General features: G+C 36.6%; 1 protein-coding gene across 3 annotated transcripts in view; it reads left to right on the top strand.

The window, feature by feature from the left end:
- SLC12A2 (solute carrier family 12 member 2) overlaps positions 1–26,438 on the top strand; it is an 88,716-nt gene that overhangs the window by 13,181 nt on the left and 49,097 nt on the right. For all 3 annotated transcript variants that reach the window (XM_055548471.1, XM_055548462.1, XM_055548455.1), the window contains exons 2-4: positions 12,977–13,096; positions 14,353–14,428; positions 14,736–14,831. In XM_055548471.1, the coding sequence (XP_055404446.1) occupies positions 12,977–13,096; positions 14,353–14,428; positions 14,736–14,831 (292 nt within the window). The remainder of the gene's footprint in view (positions 1–12,976; positions 13,097–14,352; positions 14,429–14,735; positions 14,832–26,438) is intronic.

Genomic DNA, 26,438 nt, shown 5'->3' with positions numbered 1-26,438 from the left:
CACGGATAGGAAATGCTGGTAGCTTTGGGATGATATAATTGGCTAGGGCTTGATGAAAAAACGGTTAGAATAAGCCCAGCCACTCTGACATCTATATTTGCATATGTATGCATTCATTTGTAGATACTGATTTGGCTTTGCTTCATGATATTAATTTTAACACTTTAGCTTATTTTAGTATTAAGTAGATGCTATTGAAGTATATGAGAAATTTTTATCTAAAGTATCTTTATGAATGCCTTAGTTCAAAAGTTTGTTTTTACAATTTAAATAGCATTCTTTTTGTGAATTTTAACTTTCTTGAAGTATAATTTTTTTTAATCAATAATAAGCTGCTTTTAAAGAAAGTAGTGAAGTCTCTTACACTAACCGTACCCTGAAATGAAGATTTCCCAGTCCTCTTTCTGTCATTAACAATGATTTAATTTGCCTTAATAAAGCTGGGCCCAGAAATTTTGTTTCAGTTCTCTTATTGTGCAGTGTAATATTAACCCTTGCTATCCCTGCTCTAAAGTGCTTATCAGTTGCCACTAAAGCAAACAACACAGGGAGGAAGCGCTCATTTATTAAAGACATTTTAAACACCAGAGATAGTACACAGCATTTCTAGTAGAGGGATCACTTCAGAGCCAGGTTCTTCACGCTGAATCCTGTTGACGTGCTGATGGTAGAGGGTATAATCCTTCAGCACAATTCAGCATGGAGATGCCATATTTGTACATATAGGTCATGTTTTTGTTTATTCTTCCAAAGGTAATCTTAAACTGTCAATATTATAAGAAGCAATGTAGTGGAGTCTAGATTAATAATGTTTTGCAGTATTTAATTTTATGTATTTGTTCAACATCTAGTTATTTGAACTCACCCATGGGCAGTTGCAATAATACAGCACTTGTTTGTTGTCCATAATAATAGCCAAAATTCATCAACCACTTACTTTTAATGTCAGACAGTGTACCAAGTAATTAATACATTTTCTTTTTTAACCTTTTAAAGGTCTTTTTAAAATTGTGAAATATAGCAAAGAAAAAACACAAAGCCTGTGTGTAATTTAATCAAAGAACAGACCATTGCTAGCGCCCCAGAAACCCTCTGTGTACCCCTCTCTAATCTTCCTGTGCCAAAAGTAACCACTGTCCTAACTTAATGGTGATTATTTCTTTGGGTCTGGGTCTTGGTCTTTTTTTTTTTTTTTTAATGTCTTTGGTCACCTTTATGTATTCCTGAAGACCATTAGTCTAGCTTTGCCTGCTTTAAAACTCTACATGGAATCCTATGGTTCTTTTTTATCTGTCATCTTTTGCTCTCTGTGTGTATTTATGATTCATTCATTTGTATTCCTGATTATCCTCCATTATATGAAATGCTACTGTTCTGTAGTTGTGGATGTTTGAGATTGTTTCTGGTCCTTGGCACTTGTTACAGTGCTGACATGAACATTTTAATATGTGTCCTGCTTCATTTAAGTGTTGTTTATCTATAGGGATATTTCTAGGAGTAGATTTGCTGGATGAAAAGGTGTGCATTTTTTTCAGCTTACAAAGATAATGCCCAAACTGTTTTTCCAAAGTTGTGTGCCACTTTATATTCCCACTAGCAGTATGGGAGAAGTTTTTTGTGTTCTGTACAGTCATGTTTTCTCACTTTATCTTCTTAAACATTGTGGGATCGGTAATACAATCTCCATTTTACACATGTGGAAACTGAGAGCCAGAGGTGTTAACTTACCGGAGTTTCACATAGCTAGTGAATAGCAGAGCTGGGTTTTGAACCTGGATCTGACTCAGGACATAAAATTTTACTTGTTACTATTTCAGGACATTATTTGGAAAACAGGGATTGCTCATAAAGGCCCATAGAGGCTCAATATTCATTCTCTGTGTCTTTGATTAAAAATGTCAGGAAAGGCCATTTTAATTTATTTTGAAGGAGTAGAGGTAGATGCTTAGATAACAAGAGCTGAATAAATCAATTACCGAGTGTGATATATGTTATGAAGACAATAAAAGGGGCACCGCTGAGAAGAAACTATATGTTAGGTGATCTGGGAAGGAGGCTACATTTGAGCGAAGACCTAAAGGTTGAGAAGGAGCCAGCCATTTTCAAAGTGTGTTAAAAACAGAGGGAATAGCAAGCAAAAAATTCCCCAGGAGGAAATACTTTAAAACCAACATTTCAGCAACAAAGCAGTGTTATATTAAATTAAATATTTTAGTTAGAAGTCTTTCAGTAATTTCCTAACTTTAAAGGATAGGATTTTGAGGATATACAAAAAACTTAAAGAAAAATTATTAGGAATAGTAAAGTCTATAATTGTAAAAATACAGAAACTTTACTTCTATTTTTTTAATAAATTTATTTATTTTAATTGGAGGCTAATTACTTTAAAATATTGTATTGGTTTTGCCATACATGAACATGAATACGCCATGGGTGTACACGTGTTCCCCATCCTGAACCCCCCTCCCACCTCCCTCCCCAGAAACTTTACTTCTAAAACAGACTAATATTTACTTTTTATTCAATTATGTCAAATCTTGCTATGTGTGGACACAAACCACTAATGATAAACTTCAAGAATTCTGTGTGGGTAATTTTATTTTTCAAGCCTTCCAGAAAGGGCATGGATGTGTAGGTGGATTCCCAGGGGTCAAGAGGTTACAATGATAAATCATATATGGGAGGAAAGAACCTAGAATGCCCTTAGTTCAGTTCAGTCGCTCAGTCATGTCTGATTCTTTGCGACCCCATGGACTTCAGCACACCAGGCTTCCCTGTCCATCACCAACTCCCCGGGCCTACTCAAACTCATGTCCATCATGTCGGTGATGCCATCCAACCATCTCATCCTCTGTCGTCCCCTTCTCCTCCCGGCTTCAGTCTTTCCCAGCATCAGGGTCTTTACCAGTGAGTCAGTTCTTCGCATCTTGTGGCCAAATAATTGGAGTTTCAGCTTTAGCATCAGTCCTTCCAGTGAATATTCAGGACTGATTTCCTCTGGGACTGACAGGTTGGATCTCCTTGCAGTCCAAGGGACTCTCAAGAGTCTTCTCCAACACCACGGTTCAAAAGCATCAGTTCTTTGGCACTCAGCTTTCTTTATAGTCCAACTCTCACATCCATACATGAGTACTGGAAAAACCATAGCTTTGACTAGAGGGACCTTTGTTGGTAAAGTAATGTCTCTGCTTTTTAATATGTTGTCTAGGTTGGTCATAACTTTTCTTCCAAGGAGTAAGCGTCTTTCAATTTCATAGCTGCAGTCACCATCTGCAGTGATTTTGGAGCCCCCAAAAATGAAGTCTGTCACTGTTTCCATTGCTTCCCCATCTATTTGCCATGAAGTGATGGGACCAGATGCCATAATCTTAGTTTTCTAAATGTTGAGTTTTAAGCCAACTTTTTCACTCTCCTCTTTCACATTCATAAAGAGGCTCTTCAGTTCTTCTTTGCTTTCTGCCATGAGGGTGGTGTCATCTGCGTATCTGAAGTTATTGATATTTCTCCTGGCAATCTCGATTCCAGTTTGTGCTTCATCCAGCCTGGCATTTTGCATGATGAACTCTGCATAGAAGTTAAATAAGCAGGGTGACAGTATACGGCCTTGACGAACTCCTTTCCCGATTTGGAACCAGTGTGTTGTTCCATGTCAAGTTCTAACTGTTGCTTCCTGACCTGCATGCAGATTTCTCAGGAGGCACGTCAGGTGATCTGGTATTCCCATCTCTTGAAGAATTTTTCACAGTTTGTTGTGATCCACACAGTCAAAGGTTTTGGCATAGTCAATAAAGCAAAAGTAGATGTTTTCCTGGAACTCGCTTGCTTTTTCGGTGATCCAGTGGATGTTGGCAGTTTGATCTCTGGTTCCTCTGCCTTTTCTAAATAGCATTTAAAAAAATATTTTGTAATTTTATTTATTTATTTTTGGCTGCTTTGGGTCTTTATTGCTGTGTGCAGGGTTTTCTGTAGTTGCGGTGAGTGGGGCTACTCTCTGTACTAGTAGTGCTCGAGCTACTCACTGCAGTGGCTTCTGTAGTTGTGGAGAACGGGCTCTAGGGTAAGTGGGCTTCAGTAGTTGTGGCTCCCAAGCTCTAGAGCACAGGCTTAACAGTTGTGGTGCACAGGCTTAGCTGTTCCGAGGCAAGTAGGATCTTCCTGGATCAGGGGTTGAACCCATGTCTTCTGCATTGGCGGGTGGATTCTTTACCACTGAGCCTCCAGGGAAGCCCTGACCTAGAGCATTTGATCAAAAGAGATTGCTAACTTGAGCAGCTAACATGGTTTGTAATTGGAAAAAGAATATCCTAGGTAACATAGAAACCAAATGATTGATTGGTCTGTCTTAACTACCCTACCACCACAGCATCCAGAAAAGCTTCCAAAGTTAAATAACTAATGTAACTGTCTTGGACAATTTCATATTTAAACATTTTACATGCCTTTCAGGTGGGTTCTGTCTGTACACTAGCAATTCTTTCTCATAGGTGGTCTCATGCAGCTGTCTGTAGCAGTCTCATCTACACTGTAGACCCTGGGGGAATTTCTGCAAAGCGCAAAGAGATTTTTAAAAAATCCCTTCCGCTGTCATGGCGTGCAGAACTACTTCTGTCATTTTTTATGAGGATTATAACAGAGACCCTTAGCTTCTCTAGATTGGGAAGCAGAGGAAGGAAGGATGAAGCAAGGTAAGAGTGAAAATAGCTGAGGAATTGGGAAGTATAAGCAGGACAGTTTCTTAAGTTGGGCAATTTGTCTATTGTCCTCCTACCCAAAATAGACAGCTTAAAATAATTCACTTTGGCTCACTCACTGTAATATGTGGAATTCTCCCATTTAGAAGATTCTCTGCATTGCCACATTAACAGCTGCATGGCTTGGGTAAGTTAACCTATCAAAAGACTGTTTCCACCTTTGTTAGGTGGAGATTATATCTATTTCTCAGAGATGTTCCAGTTCAGGGAAAGAGGATGTGTACACATTTAGGGAAGTGTCTGGCACACAGTAGGCTTTCAGTAAATGCTGGCTGTTATGAAAGGAAGCCAGACAGATAATAGGAGTCCAAATATACAAAACCAAATTATTGCCTAACCTACAAATCAATTCATATCTAGAGTCAAACTCTTTAAAAGTCATGGGGGGAAAAAATCATCCTTTTCTCTGTGATATTTTCCATGTGTGTATGTAGTTATAGGAAATAATAAGAGAATTGCTCAAAAACAGATGAAAATACAGTGTATTTAACAACTCAGGCAGACTGTTGCACTGTTAAATAGGCTTTTCCTACTTGTTTTTCATTTAGTACAAATATTAATTTGGAAGAATTTGAAACTTCTGGAATGGATTAATGTTTCAGTTCTACTTATATGTGATCACCCTTCATGCTGGACTTCTGAGCTTTTTGGTGGTTGTAGTTAACAGAAATTTTTAGCATTGTTTGCCACAACCACTGGAGAAGGCAATGGCACCCCACTCCAGTACTCTTGCCTGGTAAATCCCAGGGATGGAGGAGCCTGGTAGGCTGCAGTCCATGGGGTCGCTAAGAGTTGGACACGACTGAGCGACTTCACTTTCACTTTTCACTTTCATGCACTGGAGAAGGAAATGGCAATCCACTCCAGTGTTCTTGCCTGGAGAATTCCAGGGACAGGGGAGCCTGGTGGGCTGCCGTCTATGGAGTCGCACAGAGTCGGACACGACTGAAACGACTTAGCAGCAGCAGCAGCCACAGCCACATCAATGAATAGATAACTTGATAACCTGAATAAGAACAAGCATTTTTGTATATTTAAAAATTTCTCTGTTCTTTGGTAGAGAGCAGCTACCACCCTATGCATAGCATCTTCTAAATAGTGTTAGTCGCTCAGTTGTGTCTGACTCTTTGTGACGGCCATGGACTGTGGCCCGCCAGGCTTCTCTGTCCATGGAATTCTCCAGATAAGAATACTGGAGTGGGTTACCATTTCCTTCTTCAGTCTTCTAAATAAGTAGTTGTTAAATGCATTTGAACTTTTATAGCTTTTTATCTGCCCCCAACATTGTATTCCTGTTCATGTTTTTTTTTTCCCCCTGTGGCTTAAGATGATTTGGTAAGGTTGATTTACTGTCTAAAAAGTCACATCAGTTGTGTTTAGAATCCAAATGTTACTTCATAGTTCAAAATGCTGTAATGCAGTATAGTTCCCTAGTCTTTATTTGGCAGGGTAAATGATTCATTAGCCTATATTTTGTGGCAGCCAGAAAGCAATTAGCCAGTACATATAATTTTGTCATGTTGAAAAACTAAAGCTATCTAATATTATTTCCTATTTTTCTTCTTTTTGCAATTTTCATCTTCAATAATTTTAACTTTGTGTTTCTATGTAAAAGAATACTCTATCTTATACAACCCTCACATTAACTCTGTAAGTTGGTGTATTCGTTTAATAACTACTTTCTAGTTGTTGAGGTAACACTAATAGAAAATTCTTTTCCTCTAAATAAGTGGACCTTTACACAGAAAGGTAAATGCATGCACTGAAGCGTGCATTCAGTTCAGTTCAGTCTCTCAGTCGTGTCTGACTCTTTGTGACCCCATAAACCGCAGCACGCCAGGCCTCCCTGTCCATCACCAGCTCCCAGAGTCCACCCAAACCCATGTCCATTGAGTTGGTGATGCCATCCAACCATCTTGTCCTCTGTCGTCCCTTTGCATTCATGAGACCATAAAGCATGATTGAGGTTTAATGCCACATATATATCAGAGATACAGTGTGGGGACAGAAGGAGAAGGATCCCTAGTTGTAAGAGGAGTTAAGGAATGCTCACTGGCATGCGCTTTGGTCCTCCACGTAACATGGTGGGTTTGAGCTTCCCAGTAGGTGCCATGACAGCAGCATTGTGTGGGCGCTGAGACGTGCAGCCCCAGGGAAACTGCTGCCTTTACTCTGATGGAGTTAACTGAGTGTGTAATCTTGTCCTTGTTGAGAAGTGGCCAGGCATTGAAAAGCCAGGCCACCTAGGAATAAGTTTTCTGCTAATCCTTTTGAAATGTATTAACTGTGAGTCACACTCTCACATTTCTCACATGGCACTCAGAGTTAAATTGCTGGACTACAGTCAAGTCATATCAGCTGACTTGATAGTCAAGCTCTAAGAAGGCCCAATTGCTATATGTGGCTGTAACACATTGATCTTTATTTATAGTTTTGAGACTCCAAGGAGATGGTACATGTAGGCAGGGATTATTATCCCATTTTACAGATTAGGAAACAAACTTTGATAAAGAGGCTGTGACTTGAAAAGAAGCACCCAACCGTTTCTTTGACTGCTTGAGACTTATTGGTATAGCAGAAAATGCCCTGGGTAAAAGATAGAAAACCTACCTTTCATTTTTAGTCTCTACTATAAAAATATGAATTCTAGGAGGGCTGAAAAGTCCCTAGCATGGTTCTTAATAAAATCAATTAGTAAATATTTGTTTAATGAATGAATGGAAGGATGTGGGTGTAGTTTAAGTCCAGAAACTGCTTTTTGCAACTGTAGAATCTTCAAATAAAAGAATATCAGGAGTTATTTTAAGGGATTGGAACATTTCCCTCTTCAAAGGGTGTCCATATTTCAGCAGCCTTAAGTCTGTCTGGAAACAATATTTTAGTAGCCATAGATCTCAAGAGAGAGTTCAGCAGCCTTAAGTCTGTCTGGAAACTATTTTAGTAGCCATAGATCTCAAGAGAGAGTTTGATACAGCTTTGCTCAGTTCTTTAAAACATCAGTAAAGGAATAAAAACCTGAACATTTTCCCCTCCTCCCAAATTTAAAAAAAAGTGTGTAGCTTACTGTCTTTTGCCTACTATGATCTAAAATTGCTGAGCTGAGATACTTTTTACCAAGCCTTTACCAGTTTAATTGTAAAAACAGAATGAATTTGTATAAAAATGAATAGATAGGGAATAGGCTTTGCCCAAATGTGTTATTAGTATTTTTTAACTGTATTCAGAAGTTATACTGTCTAGACAGTCTTGATTTTCCTTTACACAATAATAAGCCCCTTTATTTAACTTGGGAGAAAGCATGTGATCATAAATCATTCTGATCCCTGCACGATCATCTTTCGTGGGTATTCACATCCTTGTCTAGTGATATCACAAACACCATCTATACTACTTTGTACACTTGAGATGAAAATTTTGTGGACTTAAATAACTGGCATGTCCAAAGAAAGAGAACAACTGTGACATTTTAATGTAATAATATACTTAAAGCATCTGTCAATGCAAAGTGCATTGTCGTGCCCATGGTGAGGATGTATACAGATTACTGCACTCTAGGTTACAGAGCCAGTGAGACGTTTTTAACTGTAATTAAAAAATCCTTGGAGAAGTATTTTTTCCTAAAGCTTTGTTTTTGTCCATTATTGTAAAAAGAAATCTGGCTTCATCCTAGGTTGTCCCTAAAATACTCAGGAAAATTCTTATGTTAGGGAAGGAACAACAGGTCAATTTGGCAAGAAATTTTTTTTTTTTACTGAGGAATCATCATTAAACCAACCCCTCGTATTGAAGTAGTATTTTCTCTTAGGTCACACAGAATATGAACTATGACTTGTGATATGCAAAAGATAATTTAAACAAGTGAATTAAAAGACAAGTTAACTTTTGGATATTAGAAACTGAAAAACTGTAAATTCTTAAAGACATGCATTACAGAATAAATCTAAATTAATTTATATTATAAACAATGTTAATTATTAAGAACTTACTGTCTTTCTGATCAAATACCTTTTTTGATATTTAAGTGTTCACTGAAACCTTTAAGAATTAAAAACTAATCCAAAACAGAGAAACTACTTCCCTCTCCTTTTCATTTAGAAAAAAGTTATTGTTTGTGATACATTGACAGTTTCTTTTTTTCTTATATGGTAAGAGCTAGAGTAGTAAACTTTCCACTTTCATGCATTGGAGAAGGAAATGGCAACCCACTCCAGTATTCTTGCCTGGAGAATCCCAGGGATGGGGGAGCCTGATGGGCTGCCGTCTATGGGGTCGCACAGAGTTGGACACGACTGAAGTGACTTAGCAGCAGCAGCAGCAGGGTAGTAAACATAATGAACTGTTCAAGTGACAGCATCAGTGTTTACATAGCGGGCTGAAATTCAGAGGGGAGATCTGATCTGGAAATATATGGGAGCCATCACTTATTACTCGTCCATATAGATGGTGGTTAAAGCTACAGGTCTGGTGAGATGACCATAGGGAAGAAATAGGGTGAAAAAAAAAGATGGGTCTAAGACCAAGTGTTGAACTGACTCCTGCCATTTAAATGCTGGGGGAAAGAGGCTGAGAGAGTATGGTATTTCAAAAAATGTTTGAAGAAAGAGGGGTTTGTCAACAGTATCATGAGCTACTTCAAAAGACCTTTGAGAGAGAGACTAAAAAATGTACATTAGACATTATATTTGGCAGCAGAGAAGACTTTGAATGTCTTGAAACATTTCAGTGTTATAGCATGGTGAAGCCAGATCAGTGAGCATTGATAAATAGACTGTATAGTATTTCAGCAAGTTTGGCTGGGCATTTGGAGGTGGGATGTGCAGTGTATAGCAAAAAGATAACCATGATTAGAGGAGAAAGAATGATCAAGTTGAGGTAGAAATTTGAATATACAAGGGAGAGTATCCATAGTGTAAAAATTCTACTTTTATCTACTCCCTGCAAAGAAATGATGACCATGGAAATCAGTTCCTTTTCATTCTTATATTTTTTGTAGTCTCAGAAAAATGGTCAATTACTCAGGTTTTCTCTCCCGAAGTTTCTCTTTTCATTTTTTTCCCATACCTTCTCCCACTAGCTCTTTATCCCTGGCCCGTCTCCTAAGTTCCAGTCATGAATTTTTTAATAGCCTGATAGAACTCTTTGTTTCATGGCTCCTCAAATTCAGTATGTCCAATTGAATTAATCATTTTCTTTTCAGACTGACATAATTGATCAATATCTCTCTCTGTTCCATTGAGAAATCCTTCCAGTCACTGAGGGCCTACCTCTCTGGGTCTTCCATTGTTTCCCTTGCCTTTTCCTCTCTTCCCCACCCCGTTCTTGCTCCCAGTCTCAATCCCTGCTTTGTAGGTTCAGGTTCACAGTGCTACACTTTGAAAGATTATTTCCCCAAATATATTTGAATTAATTTGGTCCATCTCATTCAATATGGTATTATCCAAAAAATCATTTCTTTTTGACATTGTATTCATTATATGAAAAACAGTAAAAAAAAAAAAATTGTCTAAAAATGGTAGATAAAAGATTTTATTTATGTACCTTCTGTCAGTATAATATATAGTTCATAATTGTACATGTGAAATTCTTCTGGTAATAAGATTTGTATATAATAGTGTGTGTGTGTGTGTAGATAAAATGCCATACTCAACAGTTTCCATATTTCTCTGAAACTAATGTATTAATAGAAATAAAATGTGTATTCTACGTTGGTTTCCTATTATTTTGGAAATTAATATAATTATAAACCCAATTTCATTAACTTAAATTTATTGATTTAAATATAAATGACATAACTGATTTTAACTTTTGAGTTGTATTTTAAAGATTAATAACAGTTTAAAATGGAGCTATTGTAACATGATAAGGAAGTTAAAAGTTTATTTGGACTCATCTTTGTTTTAAAATACATTATTCATGCAGAAAAACCTTATTTTGTGTTTTAAATATAGTTCATAGTATAGTGGAAAGTAGTATAATTATTGCTAGATCTTCAACTTTGAGGTGGAATTCTAATAAACACCCACAGCAAAAATTTTGAGATGCCATCTTGCTTCTGAATTACTAAAGACACCCACATTAGTACTTAGCCTTAGAGAAAGTAGCCTGTTAGGTACACACATCTTTAGTTTTCTTTTAATAGAAATGGGAATAGAAAGTCTCTCTTTATTATTATAGGTATTGAATTTTCTTGTAATACTTGTAGGTTATATAATAATTTAAACTGTTATTTTATAACTATGCTATGCTATGCTAAGTCACTTCAGTCGTGTCCGACTCTCTGTGACCCCATAGACAGTAGCCCACCAGGCTCCCCTGTCCCTGGGATTCTCCAGGCGAGAACACTGGAGTGGGTTGTGATTTCCTTCTCCAATGCATGAAAGTGAAAAGTGAAAGTGAAGTCGCTCAGTCATGTTTGACTCTTAGCAACCCCATGGACTGCAGCCTACCAGGCTCCTCCGTCCATAGGATTTTCCAGGCAAGAGTACTGGAGTGGGGTGCCATTGCCTTCTCTGTATTTTATAACTGAAGAGCATTAAGTATCCTAGAGTGAAATCTAAGGAACTTCTGGCTATTTTAAAGGTAATTGAGTTAAAAGGCAGACATTTTTGTTCTTGTTTTATTTGGATAATGGAACAGTTGAGTCATCAGTTCTCTTTTGGGGGCAAGGCTTGGGGAACTCATCAGTGATGTCCTACTGTCTAGAACATAAACGGCAGTGGAGGTAAAGCCAAAGTAGGGTGCTGAGCTACCAGGCCCCTGATTACATTTTTCCTGTTTGTACATGTTTCTAACATGTTTAGCTGTTACTGGTTTATGTCAAATTCTACGTGAGAAAGAGGGCTAAAAATAGGCAGATACATTGACTGAAATGAGGAGTAACAGTCTGCAGTCTGATAGAGAAGAAGAGGTGAGAAAGATGAAAAGATGTAGTCATTGCAACAAGTACTTCATGGTCTAGCAATTCTATATGTATACCCAGGATAAATAAAAAACACATGTAGCTCGGTAGTTAAGAATCTGCCTGCCAATGTAAGAGACTCAGGTTCAATCCCTGGGTTGGGAAGATCCCCTGGAGAAGGAAATGGCAACCCACTCCAGTATCTTTGCCTGGGAAATCCCATGCACAGAGAAGCCTGGCAGGCTGTAGTCCATGGGGTCGCAAAAGAGTTGGACAGAACTTAGCGACTAAACAACAGCAGGTCTTGGTTGACAGCACTTTGAAAAACCATCAGCAACAATGCATTTGAATCTACTTGGCTAGCAGAAGTCAAAGAAAAAAAGGAAGTTTGTATTATTACATACATTTCACTCTGTTGTAACACAAAACTTGCTTCAGCTCATTTTTGTGAGAAAAATTATATTCAGAATTCAGTAGAGTGTGTAACCACTGAAAATGATTCTTTAAAAGGAACTATGGACAGGGAAAGAGAATGTAAAGAACAGAAACTAAGAATTAGAGAATCAGACGTGAAACATAAAAGCCTTAGAGGGAAACACTTGTAAAAATGCACTGTGTCAACCAGTTCATGTCTGAATCTGAGAAAAGTTAGGCAAGAGTGAAGAGCACTGAATGAAGTACTGAGTAAAGACAGCAGTTAGGAGTGAACCTTGGGGTCAACAGAGTCCCACTATCAGCAACTGTACAGAGAAAACTGTTCATTGGTTCCAAAGAGGAGTTTGACAGTGTTAACACTGAAACGTCAGATATGGGTTGGATGCATCCAGGCAATATGAAGTTGTGGCTAGAGAGACAAGGTCTGAATTGACCCACCTGGCTAGCCTATACTTAGCAAATAGTATTCTTTGTGTTCTCTAGATACCACCAAAATGTAATTAAAATTTGAAATTATTAAAATGGATTTGATGTCACAATAAGATTTACAGATTTAAAACTCAATGATTAAAGTTTTCTTCCACTTTATTGATTTACATTTTTGATCCCTGGATTGGGAAGATTCCCCTGGAGAAGGGAAAGGCTACCCACTCCAGTATTTTGGCCTGGAGAATTCATGGACTGTATGTATAGTCCATGGGGTCGCAAAGAGTCGGACACAACTGAGTGACTTTCACTTTCAGGTAAAATATTTAGAAACTCTTAGTTCTTGGAATTCTGTACTGTGCCCTCCTTAAACATGGTTTAGTGTGTTTAGTGATGATTGTTTTATCAAGTGGTTTTAAATGTTAAATAATTCTTAAGCATAATTCACATTTCCTCTTATGACCAGGAACCTTTTGAGGATGGCTTTGCAAATGGAGAAGAAAGCACGCCAACCAGAGAGGCTGTGGTCACATACACTGCGGAAAGTAAAGGAGTCGTGAAGTTTGGCTGGATTAAGGGTGTACTAGTATGTACCTATAGACTTAATTTTAGAGCCACATATTTCTGTTTATTAGAAAGTCTTCCTAGTATTATCATTAATTCTCAAATAATGTTTCTCTTCCTAAAACCATTTTATCTGGTTTTTAAGGAGAACCAAATTAATAGCTTATACCTCCTTTTCTTCTGGGTATTAAATTGGGTAAAGGAAATACACTTATTCATTTAATTGAATTATACTTGGTTACCTCTGAATTATATTTTATAACCTCTTATGAATCTCACATATTGTCACTTCTCAGAAATTAAGTATGAAGCTGTTCCATTGATGGGAGCAGCAGGATCAAGGAAGCCGAGCAGGCAGCATAGCTGAAATGTGCCTGCTTCCTTTCCTGCTACCAGATTGTCTTTTGAAGAGAAATGTGTAGAAGTTAAGCAGCAGAATATAGGAGAAATATTTATGTTGAGATCACATCAGTAGACAGGTTTAGGTAACTAAGGTTCAGATTTACTTTTTTTCCCCCCTGTGTTTGAATAGGCTCTAAGGATCTAACTAGAGTAGACAGTCTGATAGACACTTTGAAAGTGCTAAATTAGAGTTGTATTGACATTTAGGGGAGTAGAGGGAAAGTTCCAGTTGTAGTCATAGTTTTATTGTCTAATTGGTAGAATGCATTTTATGCTCTGGGTTGTATTGTTTGCCTAGGTCTTAGATTTTAGCATTTCAGAAGACTATATACTATGTATGAACATAATAAATAAAAGTAAAAATAAGTTGGGGATACTGTCTTACGAAGAGTTTTGGTTTCTGAAACGTGTGAATAGTTAGCATTTGAGTTGACATATATTACAAAATATTTAAGGCTACTTAGAAATTATGAAATGAGGATGTTATTAAGGAGTAAGTTAAAAATTAAACTTACTTGGATTGAAAAGGCGGAACATACACCGCTCTTCTTTAGGGCTGAAGTCTTAAAATATTCCTTGTATCTTTCTTGTTCATTTGCTTCTGCTGCTTCAGATAATTTGTGTGTGTGTGTGTGTGTGTGTGTAAAATATATACACACTCATATATTACATCATACTTATACTTTAGTTAGCTCACATTGAAGCTCTCACTAAAGCTCTTTTTAAAAATATCTGTTAAAGAAAATCTTCGGATAAGAGATTTGAGATGACTTCCTGTAGTTTTGAAGTATGTTATCCAGCTATTGGCTAGTTGAGCATTTACTGTGTATTGTATTTAATTACTTTTCATCTGTGACTTGGCTCTTCCTCTTCTAGGTACGTTGTATGTTAAACATTTGGGGAGTGATGCTCTTTATTAGATTGTCATGGATTGTGGGTCAAGCTGGAATAGGTGAGTGAAATTACATACTGTTGATTCATTTGAGAATGAGTAGGGGAAGTCACTGAGTTCGTAAAATTCAATAAAGTTCATAAAATTCAATCAGTTGGAATCATTCTAAGCTACATTCTCCTTTGTGTCAGACAGTTGTCTTAATGTCCCTTTTTCTAATTCTGGATTTGATCTAAAATGGGTTAAAAGTAAGATAATTTGTAAGTTATAATGTTAATTCAGTGTACTTAGACTCGTCAGTTCTAGAAGTGGCAGATTTAAATGAGACTGAAAGTATTCTCAAGTTCTCTTTTCTTTTTCCCTGAAGGCCTGTCAGTCCTTGTAATAGCAATGGCCACTGTCGTGACAACTATCACAGGATTGTCGACGTCAGCAATAGCTACTAATGGGTTTGTACGAGGAGGTAAATTCAGTCTTGTCACATCATCATCATTGGATTACTGACACTTAAATAAACAGATTTAAAAATATTTCTATTTTTTACCTTACAAACAACATTTTGGGTTCTATATAGGCAAGAAAATTGCTGTTGAGCACTTCTGAAGTAGACTTTGAATATAAAATTTTAAATTGATCCATACACAAACATGTATGCTTCAAATTGTTCAGGTGTTCAGGTGTCTGATAGCAAGAATGGAGCTTCTAACTGGGTTTCTTCTGCACCGAGGCAGCCTCTGTTACCCCCTCCCAGGATTTCGCCCTTGGATTAGTGTTGTGCAGCCTGCATTTGGTCAGGGTTATACAGGTGTCACCTCGTTCCTCCCCACTGAAGGGAATACACGCAGAGTTATTTCCTCATGGTCTTAACAGCTTGTGTAAGTTAAACCTGAATCCATACCCTCAGCTCCAGCTCACTTCTGAGGGTACCCTGAGGCCTGTTGTATTGGAGCCCACAAGATCTGCCTTGTAAGGTTTTACTCTTGCCAGGAAGAATACCCAAGACAGCAGGAGAATGGTTTTGGGACCCTTGAGAACAAGAAGAAAAGAAATCCATTTTCCAAAGCAGAACTCATCATTCAGCTGGAAGGGAAGATGCTGAGAGAAAGAAGAGAAGATGTGTACCAGCTCCTATAAATTCATCATAGCAGATCAACTGAGGAGGGCATCTGCCTGTTCCATCTGCCTCAACTATTTTGCAGATCTGTATTTAACGTTACATGCATACAACCTCTGCTTTATCTGTATTAGTACTTGGAGAAAGAACCAGATCCAACTTTTCATTTTTCCCCAGTCTCTTCATATATCTTACGTACCAGAGGATTCAGATCACTGTGGCCCTAGCGGAAGCTGGTAGCTCATATCAGTACAGTTATGACTGTGTGTTGGCTGTTTTATGTGTACATGAAGTTGGGGTCTAAGATGTGGGTATGCCCGAGAGTTAATCAGGCAATGCTGAGAGGTTCTTGGTTGCTTGTGATTAGGTGCACCATGCTTCATTTCATTCTGCTACTATTAGGGAATGGAAGTAGGAGGAGAAATGGATGCAGTATTAGTTATTTGAGAGGATCAGCAAATCGTCGTCGACTTTCTCCTTGTCTTCAGCCCTTCAAATCTAGGTTGTGAGCCTCGAGGGGATTGGGGCATGGACCCACTGTCAGCACGAACCCCAGACTGTTCTCTCTGTGAGTTCAAACTTCTGCAAAGTATAGATTCTCCTGCATTGTGACTAAAAAACCACTTCATGCAGCACTACCAGTAGTTTTCATATATTTTGACAAATACTTCAGAGACTTGTATCTAATCTTCTGTCCTGGGACATGGACAAAGTATGAGAATGTGGAATGCATGAAGCTGTGTCCCAAAAAAGTACCATGTTGCAGTTTTGTCTGACTTCCCTCAAAATGATAAGTCAGTTTACAGAGTAAACTAAAACTATAGGGAAAAACACACACACACACACATATATAAATACATATATATATAAACATAATATATATATATATAAAACATATATATATGGAATTATATAATTTGAAATTCTTATGTTACCACTTATTCTTAAATGACAAAGTAAATAAGTTTGCTGAGATAATGAAACCTATAGGAAAAGAGAAGCCATTAATTTAAAGAAATGACCAAATACTTTAAAGCTTTACTAGAAGGCATTCATTTTTCATTTAGATCAGTCAATGATGTTAGAAACCTAGCTGATCTTTTATTGAATATAAGTGAGCTGCATTATCTGCAGTTAAAGTTCCTGTAGATTCTTGCAATGAGTGTAAACTCCTGTCTCTATATATGCTTCATAGACTTTGAGATCCCTAACATAATTTATTTTGGTTTCTTGGTAAAACAGTATTACCACATGGGAAAAAGTAGATATAGGTATAAAACTGGTGAGATTACATTTTATTCTGTATTCATGATTGTAAATTAAAAATACCAGTATAAGTCATACAGTTTATCCCAAAAGAAGGTATTTCTTAGCTCTCACCACAAAAATCACCTGTCACAGATAGTCAGCCCAGTACCAGTGAGCACCCCTAGTGCCCACATTGTGTATTTTCATTCCAAGGAACCAGGGGACCTTGGAAAAATTACTTATTCCATATCCGGGTAGGAAATGTACTAGACAAGTCTAGACATCTTTTCTCATTCTTTTTTTTTTTTTTTAATTTTATTTTATTTTTAAACTTTACATAATTGTATTAGTTTTGCCAAATATCAAAATCTTATCTCATCAGTAAGTAAAGAAGATAACAAAGGCTATTGTTTCATGTTAAAAGGACTGAGGAGTCAACTTGAAAAAGCTAATACTTTGGATAGTTTGAACAGGAGTACTACTAATTATAACAGATTTAAATGAAAGCATAATATAAGATAAAATCCCTAGCTTCACAGACATCACACAAACATACAAAATCTCATTTTTACCTTTGTAGAATTCTAGAGAACTAATTTATTTTGAAAATTGATAAAGAATCTAGTGTGAATCAGGTTTTCTGAATGAAAATTTCCTTACCTCAACTCAGTATAAGAAAGAAATGAATAAGAGATTTATCCTTTAGGTAATTACTCTACAAAATAAGTGAAGAAGAAAAAGAAATTGGAGTATCCCAATTCTGTAAACGCTTTACTTAATAAGAGCACCTGTGGAGTACTGAATGTGATGTGCCTATAGCTCCAGGAAGCATAGAATAGGCAGGGAAAAGAGGACTTACAAATGAGACTATAGGATGACAGCAGCAAATGCCAGACTGGGAATCTCTCTGGAACAAGGAATCCTTGTTCAATAAAATTTTGCAGGGAGCAAAAAGATAGAGAGGGGGTTATGGTTTAAAACAAACTTTCAGACTTGGTTCATGTATAGATGGAGTTATCTTTCAGTATTGTGGGACCATTGGTGCCTACACTGAATGCCCTCTATCCCAGTCACTGAGGACTTAATTTTGACTTCTTCCTTGAAAGGGCTGCATAATGGGAGATCAGGGGAGCTGGAACTATCTAGAAGGTCAGGGTGCAAAGAGTTAGGTAGAGATGCAATGGGAATAGCAATATCTGCATTGGATGCCCTCTAGCCCAATCACTGAGGATTGAAAGTTGACTATTAAGGGAATTAACAAGAAAATATTTTACTCAAAATATTGCTGATTGAGGTTGCTCTGTTTAATAATTTCATTTTCAAGAGCCCTCTTTTAAACTTGAGCATGTAGTAATTAATATAAACTACTTTGAGGTAGTGTTTGACAGTTTAATTTGTTTTATCTTGGTTCTTAACTGAATTATAATATGTATTTTTCTATATTAATACTGAATAATATTTTATTCTCATTTTATAAGGTGTGTGCTTCCAACTCCATGGAAGTGTGTGAAATGTGTTTTGTTCTTTATGCCATAGGAGAGATTTAATGTTACTAAGTAAGATCATGGCATCTAGTCCCATCACTTTATGGCAAATAGACAGGGCAACAGTGGAAACAGTGTCAGACTTGATTTTTTGGGGGCTCCAAAATCACTGCAGATGGTGACTGCAGCCATGAAATTAAAAGATGCTTACTCCTTGGAAGGAAAGTTATGACCAACCTAGACAGCATATTGAAAAGCAGAGACATTACTTTGTTAGCAAAGGTCCGTCTAGTCAAGGCTATGGTTTTTCCAGTGGTCATGTGTGGATGTGAGAGTTGGACGTGAAGAAAGCTGAGAGTGCCGAAGAATTGATGCTTTTGAACTGTGGTGTTGGAGAAGACTCTTGAGAGTCCCTTGGACTGCAAGGAGATCCAACCAGTCCATTCTGAAGGAGATCAGCCCTGGGATTTCTTTGGAAGGAATGATGCTGAAGCTGAAACTCCAGTACTTTGGCCACCTCATGCAAAGAGTTGACTCATTGGAAAAGACTCTGATGCTGGGAGGGATTGGGGGCAGGAGGAGAAGGGGACGGCAGAGGTTGAGATGGCTGGATGGCATCACTGACTCGATGGATGGGAGACTGAGTGAACTCCGGGAGTTGGTGATGGACAGGGAGGCCTGGCGCTCTGCAGTTCACAGGGTCGCAAAGAGTCGGACACAACTGAGTGACTGAACTGAACTGAAGTAGCCTTTACATTGACTTTAACAGTACCTTTTAGAGATTTAAACAGGTAGAATCTAGAGAAGTGTAGTTTTTAAAAAAATAGAAATTAACTGTCAACTTGTAAAGAAATGTGCTGTTCTGTACTTAGTCGCTCAGTCGTGTTCAACTCTTTGTGACCCCATGGACTGCAGATAGCCAGCCTCCTCTTGTCCATGGGAATTCTCCAGGCAAGAATACTGGAGTGAGTTGCCATGCCCTCCACCAGGGGATCTTCTCAACCCAGGGATCGAACCCAGGTCTCCTGCATTGCAGGCAGATTCTTTACCGAGTGAGCCACCAGGGAAGCCCAAGGATACTGGAGTGGGTAGCCTATCCCTTCTCTAGGGGATCGTCTCGATCCAGGAATTGAACTGGGGTCTCCTGCATTGCAGGTGGATTCTTTACCAGCTGAGCTACCGGGGAAGCCCTGTAAAGAAGTATAATGGTGTCCGATTATGAAGTCTAGGATAAAAATAATACGGAAACATTCAGGGGAAGAAAAAGAGTTAAAACTTAGAAAATGCAAGGTTTTTAGTTTCAGTCTTGATTGGATTATAGTAATAATGGGAGGAGGGTACTATTTGAAGCTATTAGTGGGAAGTTAGAGAACCATCTCCTCAGTCCTCTATTTCCACGGAGTAGAACTAGTACCGCCAGCTAGCTGATGGAGTCCCCTCTTTCCTTCTCCTCTGGCATACTCCCTGCCCTAGCCATATACACGTGCAGTCCAGAACTCTTTCCCATCCTGCAAATCCTGCTAGTGTTCTTGAAAGCTCCTGTTTTACAGAATTTACAGGTTCTGCAACTCAGATGGTGCTGGCCAGCTTCTACTGTCACTCATATCTGCGTTTCCTAGATTTCACAGGCCAGAGTTTCTTCTGTCCACAGACAATCAATCTCTGAATATCAACTCATTATGAAATAGAGGACAGCCACAGGCAGCCTTTTATAATATGGAGATGTGAATTCTGGATTTTGATTTATAGTGTACTATATGAACTGAGCAATAGAATGGAATAGTTCTTCAACCACTGTATGGTTTGGAGCATTGAAAACAGAGGTCAGTACACTTTCAAATAAAAGCCCAGACTACATCAAATATCTGGGAGGTAGTTCTGAGAATCTAAAATCAGTAGAAACCTACCTTTGTGACTAAGATCAAATTTTTATATTCCTTGTATTTCAGTTCATCAACAGATAATTGTTGAGTATGGGTTTTAGATTTTTAACTATGAACAGGCTCACATTATGTGAGACAGAGATGATGTTTCTCCCCGCTGCTGTCCCTCCCCTCCACCCCCGCTTAGATAGCCACTTGTCTAGCACCATTTGTCAGCAAACTATCTACTCCATACTGAATTAGTTTTGGTGCTGTTGTTGAAAACCGAATTTTCTGTGTATTGTCTTTATTGTATCCTGTTCCATTGATTCGTTTATTCTTATACCAGTTATTCCAAGACTACCCTGTTTTGATTGCTTAGCTTTATAAGTTCTAAGTCTTAAAACTTTGTTCTTTTTCAAAATTGTTTTGACTCTTCTAGGTTCTTTGTATTGCCATATAAAATTTTTGAATTGGCAGTATCAATTTCTCTGAAGACAGAAAACCTTGCTGGGACTTTGAGATTTCACTCTTAAAATTTTTGCGGAGGAAGAATGATCATGTTAACAATATTGAATCTTCCAGTCTCTAAACATGGTGTATCTTTCTATTTTTTTAGATCTTTGTTTCTGTCAGCAGTGTTGTATATTTTTCAGTATAGAGATGTTGCATGTTTTGTTCAGTTTATCCCTCAGTCATGTTTTTCATCTGGTAAATGGTAATTGTAAATTTCATTTTCCAAATTTTTTAATGACTGTATGTAGAAACGCAGTAGACTTATGTGTCTTGGTTCTGTGACTTTGCTAAACATAAAGTCGTCATCTGTGAACAGACATGGTTTATACTCTTTCTTTTCAATCTTTAGTGTTTTCTTCTCTCCCTCTCTTTTTCCCTCTCCTTCTATTTTGTCAGTCTGTTGAAATAGATAGGACCTTCAGTACCATGGTGAAGAAGCAGTGAGGATAAACATCCTTGTGGTGTTGCCAGTTTTAGGGGGACTGAGTTGAATATATCACTATTAAGATGTTAACTGTGGAGTTCTAGAAGATGTAATTTGTCAGATTGAGACAGTTCTATTTCTAGATTGCTGGTAGTATTTATCATGAGTGAATGTTGGATTTTGTTACAATTTTTCTACATCTGTTGAAATGGTTATGTGGTTTTTTTCTCTTATTCTGTTATTATCAAAATTATATGGTATTTTGAATCTCAGTAACCTAGCATTCGTGGCATAAACTCCACAAAGATCAAAGATATATTTGGTCAAAAGAATATTATGGTTTCTACTACTTTTTACTTGCTAACATTTTGTTAACGACTTTTGAATCTATGATCATGAGAAATATTTGTCTAAAATTTTCTTTTTTTGTAATAATCTGTGTCAGGTTTTGGTATTAGGATTAAGTTCAACTCATAAGGGGTATTGGCTAGTATTGGTTCTTCCTCAATTTTCTGAAAGAGTTTTTGTAAAATTGATCTTATTTCTTGCTCACTGCTGAAGCTACCTGGGCCTGTGGTTCTGTGTATATGTGTGTGTGTGTGTGTGTGTGTGTGTGTGTGTGTATTACAAATTTAATTTCTTAGGAGTATTTTAATTTACTATTCTTGTCATAGTTCTGACAACTTTTTCAAAGAATTTGTCCATTTTCACCTTAATTGATTTTTCTTTATAGTTTTCTGCAACTGTGGTCTTAACTTTTTTTTTTCCTACATTGGGCTTTCCTTTTTTTCTATTTTCTTAAGGTAGAAGCTTAAATAATTGATTTCATATTATTTATTTACTTTTAATAGAAGTGTCTTTTTTTTTAATATTAGCACTTAAAGCTGTAATTCCTGCTTTAGGTTTATCCCACTAATTTTGATAGGTTCTCTTTTCATTATTGTTCAGTTCAAAATACTTTTTAATTTCCCTTGTGATTTGTTCTTTTACTAGTGGGTTACTTAAAAATATGTTGCATAATTTAAAACATATTCAGGGGAAGTCCATACATTTAATTCAGCACTATTATCAGTAATGCTATGTCATTTCAGTTCTTTGAAATATATAGTGACTTGTGTTATGGCCAGTAATCATATAGCTGTTGATTAACCTAGTCAGAGTTTTGGTTATTGATTTGAAATCTACTGAGAGCTGCAGGAACATGTATCCCCAAATCAATATGTAGTAATAATGGAACCCAGCGTATAGTATTGTATTACTTAGCATCTCTGGTGTCTGCTTCATTGGTGTCTTCTACACTCAGAAGACAGGGCATTTTACGGCCAAATTTTGAGAGTTCATGAGGATATCTTTTCCATATCGACTTTTTGTGTTTGCTTGAACAACAGATTTTTTTTGTAAATAAAATAGTTATTTTTTCTATTGTTGCCTTTTAATTCATCATAATTTTTTTATACTCTTCAGCTTATTCAATGATAATAAAATGTCTTATTTAATTTTACATACTGTACTGAATAAGCACTCAGAGAGACTTGAGTTTAAGCCCATTTCTTCCCTTACTGTATGTGTGACTGTGGTCAAGTTACTTAACCTCTGTAAGCCTGAATTTTCACATATGTAAAATGGGAATGATAATCGTACAGTTGTCCCTTGAATAACACATAGGTTAGAGATGCCGATGACCCCTACACAGTTGAAAATCCTTGTATAACTTTTGAGTTCCCCAAAACTTAACTATAGATTACTGTTGACCAGAAGCCTTGTAGGTAACATAAACCATTTATTAACAGATATTTTGTGTATATGTATTATATACTGTATTCTTACAGTAAAGTAAGCCAGAGAGAATAAAATGTTATTAAGAAAATTCTAGTGAGGAAAAAGTACATTTACAGTACTATACTATACTGATGCCATATGTTTTACATTATCTTTTTACAAGATGAATCATTTGTTAATACGTGCATTAATATTGTCTTATATGATACAAAACACTATTTATGTTACATGTATTACTAACACTAGAGATAAAATGAAAAGATTCACTTTGCTGTACACCTGAAAGTAAGACATCATGCAAATCAACTATATTCCAACAGAAGTTTTTTTAAAATGTGAGAAATTAAACATTTAACAAATGAAAAGATAATGTGAAAAGTGGAATTTATATTTATTTACTGGTATACCAATTCACACATTGAAAACAAAGAGGCAGCAATATGATTGCTTTATTGTAGTCTAGTATAATGATTGTATCATGGTAGCCTAGCCTCTGCACTAAAGAGTGAATCCTTGTACAATTTTTATGGCATACAGTATTATAGTCATATTCATAGTATAGTATTATAAACACTGTTACATTTTTAAAAAACCACTTACTGCGATAATGCGCAGTTTCTCTAATTACCAGAGAGGGAGGGACAGAGCACAGCTTGTTTTGTATGTCAATTCTCTGAGCAGTGAATGTATTAGAAAGAAAATTAACATATTAATTTCATATTAGGTATCATTTACCTTAAACCTATGTGAAGATAGACTAGTGTCCACATACATTTTATGTATTAATGACATACCTAACTTGTTCTTAATTTTTTCTGTATTTCTATGCCATGTGATTCATCTGTGAGTTTTTTCAAATTGTCACAGATCTCCAAAAAAATTTTCAGTGTATTTATTGAAAAAAATCCACATATAAGTGGACCTGCGCATTTCACACCTGTGTTGTTCAAGAGTCAATTATACTCACTAGAATTAGGTAAAATGTGTAATTTTACTTAATTACAAAATAAACATTTTATTTTAAGGTGTGTATCACCCTGTGTTGATTAGTAAAGAGACCAGCCTTTCAGAGCAGTAGATCTTTTACACTATTTTGTTGCTAAGGAAAAAAAGGGAGGGGGAGAAAGTTCTTAAAACGGGTCGCCTCAAGGACACAGGGATAAATGAGGATAGGGCAAGAACCGTTGCTTTTCATCAGGAATTTATAGGAAGATGAGCAGATGCTTTTAAAGTATTCTTCATGTGTAACTTTTTATTTTCATTAAAAAAAAAATATTTTAAAAAGTAATGAAACTAGGTCCTAGGTTTTAAGTTTAGGTATCCCAATTAGTAGAAGATTTTTAAATAGTTCTGAAATGTCAGAATTTGTTACTTATATTCATTATTTCCCTTCCAGTTATCTTTACCAATGTTAAATACATCTGAAGATACACATTTTTTCTTATTAGTAATAGACTTGAAATTTCAGAAAATCAAAACTTTAAACACAAAACAACTGAATTCTGTGCTTTTATAGGTTCTCTTGGTGTATTTCTCCGTCTAAAGAATATTATCAACTATTGAAATACATGAGTGGCTGACTGATTTCAGTTAACCTTTTATTGTGACTTAATTGTCCTATCAATTAAGTCAGGATAAATAATACTTGTCTTAATTCATTATTGATATTGAGATTAAATGACATGTTCATTAACTATAGGCTGTGATAATTATGATATTCTAGGGATTTTCTGTGTGATTAATTATGTGATTTAATATCTTTAACTTTAGCTCTTTGACGTAAAAATTGTCATTATATGTAAGTCCATTAGAATTTTTAGTGTTCAAAAGTATTTGGGGAAATTTTTTTTCATTTTATCTCATTTTAAAAAATGAGACTAATACTAAATGAATCTTCAGAATTTTAAAGAGGATAAAAATTATTAATTGGTAAAGTGAATTACTAAGAAAGTTTTTTTTAATTGGCCTATAGTTATTTTACAGTGTTGTTGTATCTGTGCCTGCTGTACTGTAATGAGGAAGTTTTTGTGGATAGGTTTAAAGTATAGAATATTTTGAGAAACTTGATCAAATTAACCCCAAAACCTATTACAGGTATTTTCAAAATAAAGTTTGCATATTTAGCAATTTATTAAATTGTAGAATCTGTTGTTGCATTTGTCTTCATTATATGGTTTTAAGACTTTCTTAAGGCAGAAAGTGAAGAGAAACTAAAGAGCCTCTTTATTGAAAGTGAGAGAGTGAAAAAGCTGACTTAAACTCAACATTCAGAAAACTAAGATCATGGCATCCGGTCCCATCACTTCATGGCAAATAGATGGGGAAACAATGGAAACAATGACAGACTTTATTTTCTTGGGTTCCAAAATCACTGCAGATGGTGACTGCAGCCATGAAATTAAAAGACGCTTGCTCCTTGGAAGAAAAGCTATGACAAAGCTAGACAGCATATTAAAGAGCAGAGACTTTACTTTGCCAACAAAGGTCCATCTAGTCAAAGCTGTGGTTTTTCCAGTAGTCATGTATGGATGTGAGAGTTGGACCATAAAGAAGGCTAAGCACCAAAGAATTGATGCTTTTGAACTGTGGCATTGGAGAAGACTCTTGAGAGTCCCTTGGAGAGCAAGGAGATCAAACCAGTCAATCCTAAAGGAAGTCGATCTTGAACATTCATTGGAAGGACTATGCTGAAGCTCCAGTACTTTGACCACCTGATGTGAAGAACTGACTCATTAGAAAAGACCCTGATGCTGGGAAAGGTTGAAGGCAGGAGGAGAAGGGGACAACAGAGAATGAGATGGGTGGATGGCCTCACCGACTCAGTGGACATGAGTTTGAGCAAGCTCCGGGAGATGATAAAGGACAGGGAAGCCTGATGTGCTGCAGTCCATGGGGTCGCAAAGAGTCAGACACAACTGAGCGACTGATCAATAAAAATAATAGAATGTTTCATCAGTGTCTAGAAAAATGTACATAACTTAATGTAACTTCAGTACTATCAAAACTAAGTTTTGATTATGACCTAGAAACCAAAAATAAATTAGAAATTTAGGGGAGCTTTTAGAGACTTTAGATAAGTATTACACTGACTCAGAATCAAAATACTGATTTAAGTTAGAAAAATACTTGCTTCATGATGATAGCTTGTTTAATGGCTTTGTCTACTCTGCCATTTAGGCAGGATTTATAATATAAATTAATATAAATATATAATATGAATTATATTAAATGTAATATGAATTTATTAATAAATTAATATAAATTGTTTTATTACAATAAAACTGGGCCTCCCTTGAGGCTCAGCTGGTACACAGTCCACTTGCAATGTGGGAGACCTGGGTTCAATTCCTGGGTTGGGAAGATCCCTTGAAGAAGGGAAAGGCTACCCACTCCAGTATTCTGGCCTGGAGAATCCCATGGACTGTATAGTACATGGGGTAAAGAGTCGGACACAACTGAGTGACTTTCACTCACTCACGTAATAAAACTTCATCTTCAGGATGTCAGTATGTGCTGTTCATTAAATTTCTTGTGATACCTTCATTTTTCTTTAGTATTCACATTCAGCAAATTACCACACTAAGTAACTGAAATCATGTCAATTATCATTTTAAATGTTATTTAAGATTAAAATATTACTTAG

This window comes from Bubalus kerabau, chromosome 1 (assembly GCF_029407905.1).
Source record: "Bubalus kerabau isolate K-KA32 ecotype Philippines breed swamp buffalo chromosome 1, PCC_UOA_SB_1v2, whole genome shotgun sequence".
NCBI classification, from domain to species: domain Eukaryota; kingdom Metazoa; phylum Chordata; class Mammalia; order Artiodactyla; family Bovidae; genus Bubalus; species Bubalus kerabau.
Note: the sequence above shows the minus strand (reverse complement) of the source record. Positions and strands in the feature narration are given on the sequence as shown.